Source organism: Piliocolobus tephrosceles, chromosome X (assembly GCF_002776525.5).
Source record: "Piliocolobus tephrosceles isolate RC106 chromosome X, ASM277652v3, whole genome shotgun sequence".
In the NCBI taxonomy this organism is placed as follows: domain Eukaryota; kingdom Metazoa; phylum Chordata; class Mammalia; order Primates; family Cercopithecidae; genus Piliocolobus; species Piliocolobus tephrosceles.
This window is the reverse complement of record NC_045455.1, coordinates 80,781,244-80,798,482: the sequence shown is the minus strand read 5'-3', so window position 1 is coordinate 80,798,482 and position 17,239 is coordinate 80,781,244. Positions and strand designations below refer to the sequence as shown.

General features: G+C 34.6%; 1 protein-coding gene across 2 annotated transcripts in view; it reads left to right on the top strand.

Moving 5' to 3' along the window:
* NBEA (neurobeachin) overlaps positions 1–17,239 on the top strand; it is a 743,995-nt gene that overhangs the window by 500,549 nt on the left and 226,207 nt on the right. For both annotated transcript variants that reach the window (XM_023208811.1, XM_023208812.1), the window contains exon 40: positions 12,656–12,799. In XM_023208811.1, the coding sequence (XP_023064579.1) occupies positions 12,656–12,799 (144 nt within the window). The remainder of the gene's footprint in view (positions 1–12,655; positions 12,800–17,239) is intronic.

The window sequence follows — 17,239 nt, the reverse complement described above, 5'->3', positions numbered from 1 at the left end:
AAGGGGATTGTCATTAAGTGATTTTTATTTGGAAAATGACAAACCATAGAAATTAGGTGATGTGCTAAATAATAAGTGATAGATAAAGCTAAAACTCAACCCAAATACCAGTCTGTTACTCTACAGTGTGTTGTAGTAAATACATTTGGAATTTCCTTAACTGTAAGGGCATTACTGAACATTTCCCTGCTGTAAAGTTTACCTGCTAGTATTTGGTTGATGCTTATAGCCTATCGTCTGTAAAGATACATCAGAACAGATTAACTTAGTATCATTCCCAGGATATGTATTCTGTGCCATTTAGGAAAATATTTTTAAATGTTTTGGTGTTTTAAAAAGTGCTTTTAGATCATCTGTATCAGCACCATCACTTAGATATTTCATTTTTTAATAATTAAAGAGACTTTTAAAATTACCTCTTTCTTCCATGTCTCTGGGCCAATTGCTTACCTGTCTCAAAAGTCTCCTACCCCCATTTTCCACCATCTGACACTTTTAAAGTGAACTGTCCACATTGGACTTTGTGATAGACTTAAAAGAAGACAGCGAGCCTCTCATGGAAAACCAGCCCGTATTTATTGTCTCTGTTTATTTTCCTTAAATTGTCTATACAAACATGATTTTGTCCCTCACATTTTTAAAATTCTTACCGTAAATTCTCCATTGAAAATTCTAATCTATAGTAATCTGATTTCTGGTTGTTAATACTGTGTAGAGCAAAACCACCATTCATTTTTAGCATAATGTAATTAAAATATAATATAAATGCTAACTTGCATGACCTATCAAAGCCTATATGTTTGGGATATGCCATATCCCAAATGAAGGCCATGTTGTCATTAATGCCATCTTAATTCTTTGACTTCTTACTGGCTCCTTCCCCTACCTTCATGACCCAGGCCACCTTCACAAAAATTGCTGCTCCATCACAATGATCAAATAGGGAATTGACATTTACTAAATGTGCCATGGGGATACAAAAATCACTAAATAATTGGATTGAGATCAAAAACTGAGAATATTGTCTTAGTGCGTATGCTATCGGCAAGATGGAAAAATAAACTTGTCTCCTATTTGAAAATACATGAAATGGAAAAAGTTTAAAACTCTAGTAAACAAGGAATGCTAGATGTGAAGAAGAAGAAGAAGAAGAAGAGGAAGAGGAAGAGGAAGAGGAAGAGGAAGAGGAAGAGGAAGAAGAAGAAGAAGAAGAAGAAAGAAGGAGAAGGAGAAGGAGAAGGAGAAGAAGAAGAAGAAGAAGAAGAAGAAGAAGAAGAAGAAGAAGAAGAAGAAGAAGAAGAAGAAGAAGAAGAAGGAAGAAGAAAGAAGAAGAAAGAAGAAGACACTAAGCATCATTCTTGAGGTAATGTCACTTACTGTGCAAGAAAGTCTCCCTACCCTGTCAGCCGACTCTCAAGTTGTCCAGTTAATCTTTTCTTTCATTCTAATGGTTGCCAAACTTTCTAACTCACATTCTGTTGCTCACCAGCCATCTACCCATCTTGGTACATGATACAGGTTCCTTTCCTTTGTGCCTCCCTCCCTGCCTCCCTCCTTTTCTTGCTTTCTTTCAGAAAAGCATATGCTCATTATAGGAAATACCAAAAAAAAAGTGCCAAAAACATTTAAAGAAGTCATCCATGTAAAGATAGCTGTCTTTATCATTTTCATGTATTTATTTCATGTTAGTCTTTTTCTGTGTGTATTTTATCATAGGGACCAAACGCTAAGCAATGTACTCATATAGTCACAAAGATGAATAATGCATCATCTCTGCTCTTTCTGATATTTAGATAGTTCCAAAATGACCCAGGTTTTCTATATGTTTTATTATGTTTTTTCACAAGTAAAATGTGCCCTGTGATTTTTAATATAATGAAATCCCATTTTAAATAATTAAAAATCTTAACTTCATGGCTAATCAAAATCCTACCAAGTAATATCCAGTCTAAAATGTGGAGAGAGTCTGCATTTACCATCATGTATATTCTTAAAATATGGTTTATCAAATTTTCTTAAAAAGCATAGAATGCAGTTTTCTACATTGACTCCATTAAGAAGGTTATTAACATTTCATACTTATATAATGCTTCACTTAAATTCAGTAATATTTTCTTGCACTTTTTTAATTGCATTTTTCTGTTTAAAAATGCTGTTTATGAATTTTGCATTTGTTGGTCTGCTCTAAGAAATATTGCTTACCTATGAATATTTTGAATTAGGAATAAAATGAAATTCCGTTTTTGCTGTCAGAACTAAATTGTAAAAATGCATTGCATGTCTTTGAAAATCAGTATACTCTATTAGCAGACCTGTCAATATAAAAAGTGCATTCCATTTCCACCTCTTGCTCTAATAACCTTTTCTGTGTTACTCTGAGGCAGTTCACATAATCAGAGTATATTGTCAGCTTACTGGAGTTGGGGAAGCATGAAATGAAAATCAAGTTAATATTGATCCAATTCTTTTGCTTGCAAGTGTCCTTGATGTCCTTTTCCAGTGAGCAATAACTGTTGGTGTTAGGTAGCCATTTTCTTCTCTTCTTTCTTAAATTCCAGTAAATTGTTTACAAACATAACTAATCTGAATACAAATTTAACAGTTGGGATAATTTCCATGTGTTAATTCCCAGGTTGCTAATGCTGCACATTTACTATACTACTGAACTGTTTTCCCCCAGCTTTTCAAAACACAGCCTACCTAAAGATGTAATATTTATATCTAGTTTAAAATAAAAGTCTGTACAAGTTCCTTTTTGGTAAAAAACATAAGATGCTGTACTCTGACTTTTATGTAATATAGTCATGTGCTAAAATGGACCATAAGTGTCATGAATTATTGATCCATGTAAGGACTAGCATTTTTGAACCAAGTTTATTATAAATTTTAAGCTGGTGTCTTAGGTTTTTAATTTTATAGTGGTATAGATAATATCTATTTTTCATTATTCAATATATTCTCTGTCAACAAAATTAAATTAAGTGAGAATCATGGTTAGATCCAACTCATTCAAACTAAAATATCCACAACTAAGAAAGGAGGAGTTGGATGGTTGAACTATCCAGACTTTGTATCTGTATTTATTAAATTTGCTTACTAAATAATCAGATTTTTACTTAAAATGTGTTTGGAACAACAAATAGAAACAGTTTATATCATGTGTAGGAATACTTGCTTTCATAAAATAATTTTATATTGATAAAGTGAGGCTTCTGACTCAGTATCAGGTATAAAAGAGTGAGAAAATGCTTGAGATTTCTGGTCATTCTAATTTAGTGTTTTTATTCAGTATCACTAACAATTTTTGCCATTGGGATTTTTCTATTGAAAGGTCTGTTTTCTTTTCTTTTTTTAAAAAAATGCTGTTTTATAAAGAAGATGATTTAATTTTTGTCCTTAATCTTCATTAGAAAAGTGATCTTTCCTATTATCATAATTTTTTTCTTAAGGAAGGATACACTATATGTTATAAAGTGAAACACAAAATTAAAATTTGAATTTAGATGATTTACAAAGAAAAATATTTACTTATTAGTAAATGATTGTTGCAGTAGACTGTTCTAGTGTGTATCTATTACTTTTATCTCACAGATAAACTAAGGCAAGCATAAAATGTTTTTGAACACTAGGTTCCTCAGTATAAGAAAAAGTATTCTTTCAGGTTTTTTTGAAATGTTCAAAATTGTAAACTTCTCAGTAATAGATTGATTCATACATATTATTGTACAAGATTATGTCATATCTAGTGTAATTTTCTGAGAGGTAGATTTATCTTAAATATTTTTCCTTTTAGTGGAAATTAAATAACATCATATAGAGTTACTAAAAGCACTAGTCTGAAAAGGTATTTGTTGCTCAGACTTAAGTTTTAATGGGAAAAAAAGTAAGCTTTAAAATTTCCTGAAGTATTCATGTAATTAATGCACTTTAGAAAGTATTTAGGTTTGGACATGAATTGCAACATTTCTTCCTACTAAAAGAGTGGTAGACTTTGTCAAAATGCATTGAACAAGCTAAAAAAAAAAAAAATGAGAAATGGTGTATAATGAAAAGAATTTCTTCTCTGATAAAGAATGCCATCCTGTCCAACTGATTTCTGAGTGTTTAGAAACAGAATTACCTGATAATACCTTTAGGTAAAAATAAAATTAGACCAGATTTCTATTTTGCCAGTGTCCTCCCAAAGATCTTTTTCCAAAGATGAAAGGAAGCCTATATTAAATGCATTATCTCTTCTTGAGAAAGCAGTTCTTTTCCTTCAGGTATCCAAGATAGTAAACATATTTATATTATTAAATATCTGTATGCAAAATAAAAAGTATATGTCAAATACATTGGTGCTTTATGTAATTTTATTTAATAATATCTTTAAATGAATAAAATAGTTATGGAAAACATACATTACATTTAAAATGTAAGCTATTTATACTACATTCAATTTCCAAAGGTGTTACTTCATAACACTTGTACTTCATGCTATCCTTCCTGTCTTCGGGGAGCATCCAATCTAGTGGAGGTGCTGAAGGCTCATTCATGCTTTAATTAATACAGACACTGTTATAACAGCATGGTGGAAGGAAGAATATTAACTGCAACTGAAGGAAAGAAACCTATCACTTGTTGAATACCTGATGTTGGATAGGTATTGTGCCAAGACCATAGACTCAGGCTTTATCTTGAGTTTTTTAATCCTCAGATAAGCCAGCTTTTTTTTTTTCCCCTCTCTTTACATAAATCTTATGCAAAACTATTAAAAGCAATAAAGCATTAACTAAGTTCTTTTTCAGTTTTAATTATGTACTCAGTATGCTTTTTGCCTTCTTGTTTTATTTTATCAAAAATTTAACAAACATTTTTGAAAGCTTACTATGTAAACAATCTCCACACATTTCCATTGTCTCATTTTAACTTTGCAATGATCCTGTGAAAGAAAATGTGGAAGATACTTAATATTACTCTTCTGCAAATTTGGAAACAAATTAAGAGATTGGTCTGAATTTTTTTAATATGTTTCTAATGGATATTGGTGGGGAACAATAACTTATGCATGAGAAATCAAATAGTCCAACTCTCCCACTTATGAGGAAACTGTAAAGTACATGAAAAGTAACAAGTAATATGCATGTAAAATGATTAATATGTAAATTGTGTTTATGTGTTTTCATTTACTCAACAATCATTTAGTACCATTTTGACATGTGAAATTAAAGTCCAGTAGAGAATCCCTAAACTAAAAGCACTCCAAAAATGAACAGTGATAAGATATGATGACTTCTTTCTAAGATACAAATGTTATACAGAGATGAAAATAATCAACCTGACTGAATCCTGAAGGAAAAGGCACGTAAGAGATTTTATGTAAAAGAAATTACATACGTCGGACTTAAAGATTTGAGATAATGTGGCATGTGTGCAGACAAAAACATTCAGCTTTTAGAGAATATGAAGTGCAAAGAAGCCAAATCGGTAAAATAGTGAGGTTAAATAAGCAGAGGCTAGATCATGAGCTTTAGACCATATGTTTAAATGATACAAATAAAATAACATTGAAAATGTATTATTCCATGTTTGATATATATTAGATACATATACATATATACCTATATATACATACCTATATATAACTTTTCAATAAATACATCTATATATAACTATATATACTGTGTATATAAGTATATATAAATACCCATAAATATACCTATATATAACTTTTCAATAAATGGAAACACCATAGTTCCACAATCAGTATAAATAATAATAGCATAAGCTGGTGAAAAGCTGAGTCTACACTAAAACTGGCTTAGTATGGGGTTATATCTCTTTTTTATGTGTGTTAGCCACACATATGATTTGTAGCTAACCTATTGTGAATTACTTTTTTCTTCATTAGTATAGATGTTTTAGAGTTGATTTATAGGAGGAATTCTTAAACAGAAATAAAATACTATATTTTTCTTCACATTAATTGTTTATTTTTATCGATAGAAAAGAACATAAAGAGCACATGAACTAATTTCTTTGCCTTGATCGTGTGGCCATTCCAGGTAGACATATTCTTTGATATCGTTAAGAGGAGCTAATGTCTCCAGTTTGTCATTTCTGCATTTTAACTTATGCTTATTTAAAATAACAATAAAACTTTAAAATGGTAACTTAAAATATAACAATAAGAGTAACAATAATACTGGAATATAGTAACAATACTAGAAACATTTTAGTTCTGCTGTTACTTCACCTTTAAAATATACCTTTTATCACATGGATTCTTGGTTATTAATAGAAATTTTATGAAAAAGGAACTTTAGATTTGTGCAATGCAATATTCTGTATTACATAACATTTTCATATACAGAGTTTTATATCTATATATTTACTCAGAAGTCAGTCTATAGAGTGCTTTCATGTGTTGTCACATGATACAGAAAATAACATAAGTATGGTTTTGGATTTAGCTTCCTTGAGCTATAATTCAGTGGCATTTTTTCTCCTTAAACTTTTAAATTTTTTGGTATTTTAATGTTTTCATAGGCAATAGCATATATATATGTCTATGCTACCCAGCTTTACACATTGTATACATTTTCAGATCCAAGGCATTCTGGTATTTTGTGGTATTCGCTTGTTAATTTCTTGATGAATGGCTAAAGAGGCCAAAAAGTGCACTCAGTCCAACAGTCTTCTGAAGATAGATGATCTCAAATAAATTCTCTTCCCAATCAGATTTTGATTTGTTGAGTGTTAAACCAATTCTTCCTAAGGACAGTGTTTACAAGCCTTGTAATGAGACAGCCCTTTGAGACCTTACCTCTTTTTGCCTGTAATTTTGATGAATGAAACTCTGATTCATAAAGGATATTGTGATTGAAAAGCACCTTTAGATCTCATACACTTTAATTTAGATAAATGTTTGGTGCAGTACCATAAAATCAGGAAGTTTGCTGAGCTGCAAACTGATAACACTTGAACAAGGATGATAAGCTTAGTGTGTTGATATGGATTAGTTTACTATATATCTTTTAAAGTCATGATTGTTTTACTACTTTAAAACCAGAGGGGATAAACTTGAAAGCTTGATATACATTTCAGAGCTCACCTTTCTTCTACCACATTTTCTTCATTGGTAAATATTTATTTTGGTAATACAAAAGTAACATAAAGCTTTTTTTACTGACAAAGATTGCCCCTGATTTTTATATAAGGAAAAACTTGCTTTATTAGATTACTCACACGTAAAAGGCTTTTTTGACTTTATTGTAAAAAAAACAAGTTCCTTTTCATGTAAATACATAGATTCTCCAGCTTGCCACAAACTAAAGGCAAATCGCTGAGACTCCGAGATATCCTGGGAACTTCAGACTTTTGAAATATGCAACGGTAACTGTAATGTCTGAGTTTATACATTTATTCAGGATTTTTAAGGGTTTGCTCTGTGCTAGGCAGTGTGCTAAATACTGAGAATACCAAGACAAAAACATGTTTCCAGGCATGAAGGAACTTGGAGGCTTTTGTGGAGATAAGCAAGCAGTTACAATACCTATCAATTCTGCAGTAGCAGGGTTTATGAGGTATGGTGGAAGCATAAGGGAAAGAGCACACAAGTGCTCTTTTTTTTTTTTTTTTTTATACTTTAAGTTCTAGGGTACATGTGCATAACGTGCAGGTTTGTTACATATGTATACTTGTGCCACGTTGGTGTGCTGCAGCCATCAACTCGTCAGCACCCATCAATTCATCATTTATATCACGTATAACTCCCAATGCAATCCCTCCCCCCTCCCCCCTCCCCATGATAGGCCCCAGTGTGTGATGTTCCCTTTCCCAAGTCCAAGTGATCTCATTGTTCAGTTCCGACCTATGAGTGAGAACATGCGGTGTTTGGTTTTCTCTTCTTGTGATAGTTTGCTAAGAATGATGGTTTCCAGCTGCATCCATGTCCCTACAAAGGATGCAAACTCATCCTTTTTTATGGCTGCATAGTATTCCATGGTGTATATGTGCCACATTTTCTTAATCCAGTCTGTCACAGATGGACATTTGGGTTGATTCCAAGTCTTTGCTATTGTGAATAGTGCCACAATAAACATACGTGTGCATGTGTCTTTATAGCAGCATGATTTATAATCCTTTGGGTATATACCCAGTAATGGGATGGCTGGGTCATATGGTACATCTAGTTCTAGATCCTTGAGCAATCGCCATACTGTTTTCCATAATGATTGAACTAGTTTACAATCCCACCAACAGTGTAAAAGTGTTCCTATTTCTCCACATCCTCTCCAGCACCTGTTGTTTCCTGACTTTGTAATGATTGCCATTCTAACTGGTGTGAGATGGTATCTCATTGTGGTTTTGATTTGCATTTCTCTGATGGCTAGTGATGATGAGCATTTTTTCATGTGTCTGTTGGCTGTATGAATGTCTTCTTTTGAGAAATGTCTGTTGATATCCTTTGCCCACTTTTTGATGGGGTTGTTTGTTTTTTTCTTGTAAATTTGTTTGAGTTCTTTGTAGATTCTGGATATCAGCCCTTTGTCAGATTAGTAGATTGCAAAAATTTTCTCCCATTCCGTATGTTGCCTGTTCACTCTGATGGTAGTTTATTTTGCTGTGCAGAAGCTCTTTAGTTTAATTAGATCCCATTTGTCAATTTTGACTTTTGCTGCCATTGCTTTTGGTGTTTTAGACATGAAGTTCTTGCCCATGCCTATGTCCTGAATGGTACTACCTAGGTTTTCTTGTAGGGTTTTTATGGTATTAGGTCTAACATTTAAGTCTCTAATCCATCTTGAATTAATTTTCATATAAGGAGTAAGGAAAGGATCCAGTTTCAGCTTTCTACTTATGGCTAGCCAATTTTCCCAGCACCATTTATTAAATAGGGAGTCCTTTCCCCATTTCTTGTTTCTCTCAGGTTTGTCAAAGATCAGATGGCTGTAAATGTGTGGTATTATTTCTGAGGACTCTGTTCTGTTCCATTGGTCTATATCTCAGTTTTGGTACCAGTACCATGCTGTTTTGGTTACTGTAGCCTTGTAGTGTAGTTTGAAGTCAGGTAGCGTGATGCCTCCAGCTTTGTTCTTTTGACTTAGGATTGTCTTGGCAATGCGGGCTCTTTTTTGGTTCCATATGAACTTTAAAGCAGTTTTTTCCAATTCTGTGAAGAAACTCATTGGTAGCTTAATGGGGATGGCAATGAATCTATAAATAACCTTGGGCAGTATGGCCATTTTCACGATATTGATTCTTCCTATCCATGAGCATGGTATGTTCTTCCATTTGTTTGTGTCCTCTACTACAAGTGCTCTTAAGAAATCAGAGAAGGGAATAGGGTGGTGGGGTGAACTTGAACTTCAGTTCAGCACATGTTTGTGGCACAACTGCTGGGCGCCAGGCACTGAAGCTACAGAAATGGGACTACAGCCTAGTGGAGAGGACAGACACATAATAGGTAACACCTATACAGTGCAGTTGAATTATGTGTAAGCTGTGAACGTGCGGTAGGGTTTGTTAGGAAAGGCAACTAAAGGAAGTGAGTTTTGAAGGGCAAGTAGCAATTAGCCAGGCCAAGGAGGAAAGGTAGTAACATACCCTGCAGAGGGAATAACGTTAGCATGGGTAAAGAGGTATGTGAAAGCATGACATATTTTGGAAGCTATAAGTGGTCCAATATTGCTGAGAAGGGTGTGGTGAAGACACAGAACTGGTAATGAGAGGATAAAAGGCCTTGGTAAGCCATGCTAAGAAGTTTGGATTTTAACCTCCAGTCTAAGTCTTGCTTTAGGTGTACTTGATTGGGAGGAGTTAATGAATAATTTTAATAGGAAAATATCCTCAACTTATTTGTGTTTTACAAAAATCACTCTGACAAAAATATGGAAGGTGTTGTGAGTAAGGCAACTGTTGACACCCTCTAGACCAAAAACACTGATGGCCTGAACTAGGGCCGTGGCAGTCACCACGCAGGATGAATTCCTAGATTTCTGCTAAAGTACATGGTTGGCCAAAATACGAGGAGGAGAAGGAGCAAGAGACAATTAGCTCAGTAAGAGAAATGTTCAGTTAATAGTATTCAGGCAAAGTCCAGAAATATAGCTAAGAAGACCTCAGGAGAGATTTCTGAATTATTAATCATTGGGTTTGCCTCTTTTGTTCTCAAATGATGCAAGCTCTGTATTTCTGTTTGCCCAGGAAGCAAACAAGTTATAAAGATAGCTACCCTCAGAAGATTACTCTTTTGCTGGCTTTATATCACCAAAAATCAAATAGAATTAAGATAAGGTTCTGAAGCATTCAGTGATCTATCCCCAATCTTTTATTCCAGAAATAATAATTATCTGTGGGCCAGTGAAAGAACAATACACATGGAACCCATTTAATTCCCCTCCCCTCCAATGTAGCATTGATTTGTAATACTATTTATCTCTAAAGTATTTATCAAAATATCTATTTAACAATCTATTACTTTATACATTTATGGTATGTATTAACCATGTGCTGTAAATGTGGTTATCCAGTAGGAGCCAGGATGACAAGACTATACCTCTCAGCCAGTGACACTCTGTAATGGTATTGTGATGTGACTACGTTCCTCAACATGTGTTTTTACTCTGGTGGCCTTTGAGTCAATTTTTTCATATTTTAGCAAACAGAATTGGCCTGTATTCACTAAGAAAAAGAAGTATGCAAAATGCAAAGAGAAAAAGGATAAAAGCTAACTATTTTACAGTGCAAGTTGTATGACAGCCAGATGTAGTTGCAAGAAAATGGTTGAGGCTGGGCACAGTGGCTTATGCACATAATCCCGGCACTTTGGGAGGCCAAGGTGAGAGGATCACTTGAGCCCAGGAGTTCAAGCCCAGCCTGAGAATATGGTAAGAGCCCATCTCTACCAAAAACAAAAGTAGCCAGGCATTGTGGAATGCGTCTATGGTATGTGTCTGTGGTTCCACCTACTCAGGAAGCTGAGGTAGAATTATTGCTTGAGCCTGGGAGGTCGATGCTGCAGTGAGCTGTGATCATGCCGCTGTACTCCAGCCTGGGTGACAGAGTAAGAACCTGTCTCAAACAACAACAGCACAATGGTTGAGCAAACATCAGTAGGCAGTAATGGACTGTTGGAAGTTCTATGGTATGGGCCTGGGTGAATTGACCAAAAGTATTGTAAACTTTCGACCAAAGGCATGACATCCTTTGGAGAGCCATTGTCTATGTTCCAACACCATAATGTCCCCTAAAAATATAATACGACACCATATATGACTGATTTATAAGGCTCCCATTTCCAGCAATATATCCACCACACCAAATGAGATATGAAGACATTTTCCTAGTTAATGCTGCTCCTTGAAGACTATATCCTAATACAGAACACAGTAAATTACAATGCTTTCTTCTAAACTGAATTTCAGCTTCAAGTGATATAAAATAAAAGTATTTCATGTGTGTGGTGTTTGTGTGGGTGTGGGTGGTGTATGCATGTATAAAAGTTGCTTTCAGTTCAGATAATTTCATATTAATTGTCACCTGCCAAAGCAGGTGTCTGAATGTAACTATGAAAATATTTGTTAAGCAGTCAAATTCTTGAGGGATTCAGATGCATTCGTTTCTAACTTACACATTAATTGCAGGTCAAATCTTGCAATGTTTCCAATATTTCAGTTTTTCTGCTTATTTTTATGTGTTTTGGTTTTGGCTTTTTGTGTGTCTTTGTTTTTTGAGACGGAATCTCACTCTTTCGCCCAGGCTGGAATGCAGTGGGTCGATCTGGGTTCACTGCAAGCTCCGCCTCCCGGGTTCACTCCGTTCTCCTGCCTTAGCCTCCCGAGTAGCGGGGATTACAGGGGCTCGCTGCTACACCTGACTAATTTTTTACATTTTCAGTAGAGACGGGGTTTCACCGTGTGAGCCAGGATGGTCTCCATCTCTTGACCTCGTGATCCGCCTGCCTCGGCTTTCCAAAGTGCTGGGATTACAGGCGTGAGCCACTGCGCCCGGCCAGCTTTTTGTGTTATTATGTATAGCAAAATAAGGCTATCATTTCAGAAAAACCAGCATTTATTTCACTAATTGCTAAAGAAATAGATATTATGAAGAAGCTTTTATGTCTCCATCATTTCTAACTCCGCCTTCCTGTAACTTTCCAATGATAATCAATTTTTCCCCTCACATATGAATGGTTTCTTTTTTTCTGCATACCTATCTCATCCACTTTCAAAAATGATCTGCTAATTAGCTAATTAAGATAAAGTGTGTTATGTAAAATAGTGTGATTTTAAGAAAATAAATGTGGGGTGAAGTACAGACTTTTTGTGCAACATGCACTGATCTTAGAGCCCTAAGACTTGGATCTTCCAATCCTAAGACGTGGTAGAGTTCTTTTCTCTAACATTAGCAATTGCTGGGTTCCTCCAAAATGCATGTAGCTTCCTCTGCCTGTTTCCTCATCTTTAAAATAAGGGTGGAGGATTACAGCTCCTCACACCCCATGTTTCTCACAAAAACCAAACAAGGTAAAGAAGATTACAATGTTCTATAATTGTAAAGTAATATGTAAATGCAGCATATAATTATCATATAGCAATCAATTATTTATAATACCTACTATAAGCAGAAACAATCATAATAACCTAAATTATTATATTTTCATTGTGATTAGGCACGGAAGAAGATGTAGTAAAGTCAAAGAAAACATTCAGAAGTCAAGCAATAGTGAACCAGAATGCAGAGACAGAACTTATGCTGGAAGGAGACGATGATGCAGTCAGTCTACTACAGGAGAAAGAAATTGACAACCTTGCAGGTAAATTTTAAAATACGTTTTTCCTATTTGTTGTAAATAAACACAAAGCTACTGAATTCAAAATCTGTCTCCTAGTAAATGAATGAGTGCCAATGGTTGTAACAATGCTCAATCACATGAATGTTAAAAAGTTACTTTATCTCATTTCTAATATTGAAGACAAGACCCCAAAGTAATGTGTATGTTACTGGCGATAAATGAATATCATCAAATTTCTAGGTAATGAAGAGCAACTTTTTATATAGAAGAAATAATAATAGTATCAGTTACTCACATCTGAGTGTCTGTATTATAATTGGGAAATGGGATAGGATGACAGGTTCTTTGATTTACATGTATCTCCAACACTCTTAAGAGCCAATAGGTCCTTCACCCAGGTGCCAATTGAATTTGCCATTTCCTCCCATTTGTCACTCTAAAGAATGTCTCTCTCCACTGCTGTTTTGTTCTGTAGCCTCACATTGCTAAGCCACCAGCAGATATTCTTTCCCCTACTGCCTCAGTTTTATCTTGTCGTGATATATGTCTCAGATCAATTCTGGATGTGATTCTACAGTGACCAGATGGGATATGGATATCTTAGTGTATTCACCCATAACCTTTTTTGGGTTTTAAGCCACTTTGAGAATCTGATGAAAGCAAATGTCTTCATGAAGAGGCACATACAGTTCTGTACACAATGTCATAGTGATCACTGACCCCTGAAAACCAGTCCATGCAGTTATATCCCCAACCTCACCTTAAAAACTCCTGCTTCAGAGTCTCAGAAAGTAGCTGAGTCTTAGTTGCAGCCCACACAAGGTTGCAGCCCACACAAGGTTGAGGTGGCAGGTGGCAATAGAGAGGTAGACTTATATTTATAATTCTTGACACAAAATTACTCTTGTTGCAAGGAACTGAAAATTATCTGGCTTTATGAAAGTCTCTAGTGATTTATTTCTATTGGTTGAAAGAGTTCTCTTTTCATCTTCAAAGAGAAGATGTTACTGTTAATTGTAAACTGGAGACAGCACATTATTCTCCCTCTTCTAGATTAAGAAAGAAAATATTTAATAAGTTTACTCTAATGCTAGTTCCTAGATATTTCTATATTATTAACATTCCTGTATTATAAAAACTATTTTTTTCTATTTAAATGTACTCTTAAGTCTATGACCAAATGTTTGCCTCACATTCTTAAGTAAATGTTCAAGTTTTGGTTTTGTTTGTTTGTTTGTTTGTTTGTTTGTTTGAGACGGAGTCTTGCTCTGTCGCCCAGGCTGGAGTGCTGTGGCCGGATCTCAGCTCACTGCAAGCTCCACCCCCGAGTTTACGCCATTCTCCTGCCTCAGCCTCCCAAGTAGCAGGGACTACAGGCGCCAGCCACCTCGCCCGGCTAATTTTTTTGTGTTTTTTGGTAGAGACGGGGTTTCACCGTGTTAGCCAGGATGGTCTCGATCTCCTGACCTCGTGATCCGCCCGTCTCAGCCTCCCAAAGTGCTGGGATTACAGGCTTGAGCCACCGCGCCCGGCAAGGTTTTGTTGTTTTCGTGGTTTGTTTTAGTAGCTCAGAGAGTTTTATCTGAGGCCATTTGGAAATTTAAGCTACTGAAGGTCATTGATTCTGTTTGCCCACAGATGTGTTTTCTTTTCTGCTGGTCTCATTCTTCATCTTAAAGAACATAGAAAATTCACAAATGTCATTTCTGACCCTTTTATGTGTTGTCTTTCCTATTCATATATGCTAGCAGAGATGTTTAATAATTGTACAGTTCAGATTGACTCCCTGGTCCTTTGTTCCTACTGAAGATAATTAATTAGTTAATACAGATTTGCATAGTCCCTTGAAATTTATTGTAAGACTGCCCAGTAATGCCAGTGGCACAATTCAACGAAGACTAATAACCTTTTTATATTTCTCTTCTTTAATGGTAGCTAATTATTAATATTAATTTATGTTTATAAGAAAAAAGCCCCCAAAAAAGTTAAGTTCAAACACCTAAAGAACAGTGAAAATATGCTTGAAATAAACTTTTAAAAATCAAATTATATGGCTTCTGACCAATTCACTGAATCAAGACTCCTCTAATTTCTTTTAACGGATTTGTCATTGAGCACATCTGTTCCTATCTGTAATCTACCTGGTCCTAACTCATACTCTTCTAGCAGGATCCTTGTGTGTTACAGCTGTCCTAAAGTATAGATCCTCTGCCTACTCTGTAGAGTTCATTTTAAAAACAGCAGTCCACAAATATACTCTGAACCTTGAATGCAGTGGAAAAGAAGTAGGGGATGGATGTTTTATGAAGGGCCACAGAAATATTCTGCATATTTTATAAGAATAGATTCATTTTGTAAATACTGAAGCCTATTAATCGAGACTAACATAATAGTTACAAGGTTACATACATAAAATTCACTTTTAGAACTTTATTACAAGCCAGCATTCTTAAGTTTAAGAAATCAGCTATTGGTTAAAGATGCAGTTACATCAATACGTAACTGTTTTTGCCCTAAGAAATTATTGTCCAAATCATGGTTATCTCTGTTGCAGAAATGAAAATTGGAGTAAGACATTAATAATAATGTCTGTCTTATTCATAACATGTCATTCTAAGTAGCCTGACAGAGCTACACTGCCGAAAGAAAATGTCACCCTTACAGGAGACTTAAATCCAAATTAAAACCCAAGCCGGGCACAGTGGCTCACGCCTTTATTCCCAGCACTTTGGGAGGCCAGCCTGGGTGGAACACAGGGTCAGGAGATCGAGACCATCCTGGCTAACATGGTGAAACCCCGTCTCTACTAAAAATACAAGAAACTAGCCGGGCGTGGTGGCGGGCGCCTGTAGTCCCAGCTACTCGGGAAGCTGAGGCAGGAAAATGGCATGAATCCGGGAGGTGGAGCTTGCAGTGAGCGAAGATCATGCCACTGCACTCCAGCCTGGGCAACAGAGCAAAACTCCATCTCAAAATAAATAAATAAATAAACATAAAATAAAAAAATACAAACCCAGGAAATCCTAAAATCTGTATATAACATTAATATAATCTCATATTTATTTGCTATCTCAGAAATACATAAAGTAAAAAGTGCCTATTTCAGTCTCTGAGATAAAAATTACAGGTTTATCTTTTCATGACAACTTAATGAAATGGCTTGCATATTATTAGTATAAGAAATGTACTTTCACAAATATAAAAGTAATTACAGTTCTTAGATTTTTAGAATATATATGAAAGAATACATCATTTTTATAATTGTAAAGGTAAACCTAAATCTGTTGATTAACATACTACATTTTCCTGTTATTTACAAAACTCTGTTTTGTTGACATAGGCATACAGATAAGCAGTTATGCATTATGATTTGCCAATATGTAATACTAAGGTAAATTCAAATAGAAGAAAGTATGCTAATTAGTACAGAAAACTTAGAGAAAAGTACTAATTTAGTTAAGATTAATTCTTTTCTTTTTTTAATTCAAAAGATAGGATCAATTTCAGTTTATTAAAAAAAAAGAGAGAGAGAAAAAGAAGAATAGCTGGCATGAAGTGCTAGGAGCCAAACATCAAAACCAGCTTTTTTCTGTATATAAATGATGCTGCTATTATAGATTTAACATTTTCTGTGAAAGTAAAGTCTATATTTTCTGCCTGTTGAGAACTGTTTAATAGCAGTTACTCTTGAGTACATTTACATTTTCATGTTTTTAAAACTATTTTCCTTATAGGTGAAAATACTGACAAATGGATATGGTGAGCTTTTCTAAATAAAAAAGAGTTAGGCCTAGGGTTAGGATAGGTGTTCAGACAGATTTGTGGGCAGTAACCCACTTAATCTAAACAACAACCCAATAAGGTAGAAATGATTAACACCAATTTTAGAAATAAAGATAAACAGGTCAAGAGATTAAGTAACTTGCATAACGTTAAGTATGCAAAATAATGTATTTCCTTAGAAATGCATAGTATGTGGTTTAAACTAAAATATACCAAATAGTACATTTGAATATGTGTGTGTGAGTGTGTGTGTAGGTATATATCATTGAAGATTCTTCTAAAATGATGTAAAAATGACATCTTCTGTTTATAACTCAATTTTTACACTGGTTCCATTACACTGGAAGTATCTGAATATGTATAATAATTCATTTTAGTTTTGCTTATAGGTAGTCTATGTGTGGTCCAAATCAATCTGGTAAGTTAAAAACAATATGATAAATAGACTGCTTTTAGTACAATTTTACTTAAATGTTGACCTTTTCTTATGTTTTCTCCGTTTTGTTTGGAGTTTTCTAGTTGTAATAAAGACAAAATGTTCCACAAAATTCTAAAGCTTTAAATGTCATACAATGTTCTGTTTCACTTTTAGTTCCCTTTCTTCCTAAGCAGTTCGTCTCAAGAGGCAAGTTAAATGTGTGTGACTACTAATTACCCAATTTATTATGTATTACTGTA